Here is a 2,755-nt window from a genome sequence, read left to right as displayed (position 1 = left end):
TATATATATATATATATATATATATATATATATATATATATATATATATATATATATATCATATTTTATATATAAATAAAAAAAAAATATATATATATATACCTGCTGTGGTGCTTCTACAACTTGATCTTCTTCTATATTTGAGGGTAAAAATGATTTAAGATCTAAGCTAGGCACAGATCCAGATCTTGGCAATGCTTCAGATGGGCCACTAATCAATTCTACACTATTTATTGAAATAGCATCCTCTTTTTGAATATTTTTCCCTAAGAATAATATACTACGTGGTTTAAATTAAATAAGATTCAAGCAAAAATGAAAATGTAAAATAGTAAAATCACTAACCTGATTCTACCAATTGTCCATCAATCCCATCATCAAGTTTTAGATTATCGAACAATTCAGACACAAAATTCAGATCTGTCAAGCTACTGTTATCAATATTAATGTGAGTTTTGAACTCAAAATCTGCAAATATATTACTAAAGCTTTCGGTATCTAGAGTTTCTGATATTGAAGGATTAGGAGGTGGTTGTTCCGCAGACATAAATTCCCCGAATTCATCAGCTGATTGATTATTAAGAGTTACAATTAAATTTGTATTATTTGCAACAGATGTTTCCTGAATTAATGTACGCAATGCACTGTACTTATCTTCAACAAGTTGCAAGCTCATTAAATCTTGTTGAGCAGAATCAGATATATCTACCATGACAGCCTACAGATGATAATTAACACATCAAGATATTAACTTTAAACTTATAAAGACATAAAGACATACTTGCTATGCAATTTACAAATGCAATATTATTTATATTTACCTTTGGTGTTAATTCCACTTTAAATAATACTTCTTTATTATCACTAATACGTATAGTTTCTGTCATGTTTGTCAAATTATTAAAACTATAATCTTTAGGCGATTCATTATTTCTTATCACAGTATCTTTGAGTATTACTGTTTTGGATTGATTTTTTACTGCACATTTAGGAAATAGATCTGTCACAGATTCAACTGCTGGCTGATCTTTATTTTGATACAGCATGTTTGTAGGTGTAGTTGTACGAATTTGTGTAGTAGCATGTACAGGTTTTGTTCCAACAGTAACTTTCTTTCCCTTATCGATTGATTTCTTTACTCCCAAATTGTGATTAGCAAGTCTACTGCCAATTGCAGAACCGTGCTTACTATCCCAAATTTGTATTGCAGAGACACTAGGAATTGGTGCACTCTGAAATTCTGTAAATTCATCACAAGATTCATCAAAAATTGATACAGGTGGTATATCAGATTTAATATTTGACAATTGTTTGACATCCTTAAACATATTATTAGGATTGTTTTCAGTTGCACTAGACATCTGAATCTTTGCATCAGCCATTATATTTCCATGAATTCTAATTTTAGCTTTTTCCTTAATGTCAGGAATATATTTTCCTTCTACACTTGTGTTAGCAAGTTGGGCTTCCTTGTTAGCAAAGTACTGAAGCTTTGATGTGTTTATTTGTGCAGTAGATTGCAGATTCATCAAGCATTCTATGTTCAAATATGGTGTTGGCGGAAAAGGAAGCAAATGTAATATATCAAGGCTATTGAAGGTATAGGATGTTTGAGCTGCAGCTACAAGGGCTAATACAATGTATAACTCTTGCTCGGTGAGTTGTCCAGCATATTTCTGATTAGCCAGGCTCCATATGTGACCAAGGACATCTGTAGGTAGCTGACTAGTAAGCAACAGTGGAAAAACCTTGTTGGTGTCGACTAGCAGCTCAGATTGCATACCGTTTGACCTGACGCGATCTTCTCGCACTGCTTCCCAAACCATTTTATAAACCGGCGGTAACGTAGTTGAGTTGGTCCATAGCCAACTCGGCAGCTGATTTAGTCTCTTGTTCGCGAGATTCTTGTTCATATTTGCAGAATGAGAGATATTTCCGACAGCAAGTCGTCTTACTGTTACAAAAATTGCTCACATGAATTCGTTGAGCAGTACAATCTCATTCTTAAAGTTACTAGCTTGATACATATATTAGTGTTAACGAAAAAATTCGTCCATTTAACATCGGCCGCATGATTTAGATTATGCACGAATATTTTCTTTGTATGATGTTCACTGCTATGACATGAATAATTATTTATATACACAATATCTGTCACTAAGTCACGTTTTTTTCTTTTTGCTTATGGATTTCTGTATTTAGTTATAGACAACATCAATCTCTTATTTTGCATCACTGATGCGACCACACGCTGTTGACACTTCTCTCTCTCTCTCTCTCTCTCTCTCGTTGGTTGCAGGCCTATAAGTACTTTTAAGCGTCTTCTACAATGGCAGTAGGAGTAGTAGTAAGAAATAAGCAGTAAGCAAATTGACCAATTCCATTCTCACGTTTCAAAAATAATCGATTGTGATTGGTCTATTTACTTACTGCTTATTTCTTACTACTACTCCTACTGCCATTGTAGAAGATGCTTTAAAGGCCATCCACATAAAATTCCGTAAGAACTTAAAACGTAAGCGTAAAGAAATCGACCAATCCCAATCGAGTATTCGGATTTACGTAATAATGGAGGGGTTACGAAGAGCCGAGTGCTCGATTGGGATTGGTCAATTTCTTTACGCTTACGTTTTAAGTTCTTACGGAATTTTGTATGTGATGGTCTTAAATAGGAGCGTCCGAGCGTCAAGTCTATTCTACAATTGCGTAAGCGTAGTCATGAACGTAAAGCCCATTCTACAATTGCGTGAACGTG

General features: G+C 33.9%; 1 protein-coding gene across 1 annotated transcript in view; it reads right to left on the bottom strand.

Moving 5' to 3' along the window:
• LOC116853448 (synergin gamma-like) overlaps positions 1–2,343 on the bottom strand; it is a 5,053-nt gene extending 2,710 nt beyond the window's left edge. Inside the window, exons 1-3 of the mRNA XM_032834546.1 lie at positions 822–2,343; positions 346–718; positions 103–266 (exon numbers count right to left, since the gene is read on the bottom strand). Of these exons, the coding sequence (XP_032690437.1) occupies positions 103–266; positions 346–718; positions 822–1,913 (1,629 nt within the window). The 5' untranslated portion in view covers positions 1,914–2,343. The remainder of the gene's footprint in view (positions 1–102; positions 267–345; positions 719–821) is intronic.
• Positions 2,344–2,755: the final 412 nt, after the last annotated feature.

The sequence above is a fragment of the Odontomachus brunneus genome, unplaced genomic scaffold, assembly GCF_010583005.1.
Source record: "Odontomachus brunneus isolate Ranch 3 - 2012 unplaced genomic scaffold, Obru_v1 Obru_scaffold_323, whole genome shotgun sequence".
Lineage (NCBI taxonomy): Eukaryota > Metazoa > Arthropoda > Insecta > Hymenoptera > Formicidae > Odontomachus > Odontomachus brunneus.
This window is presented reverse-complemented; position numbering and strand designations above follow the sequence as displayed.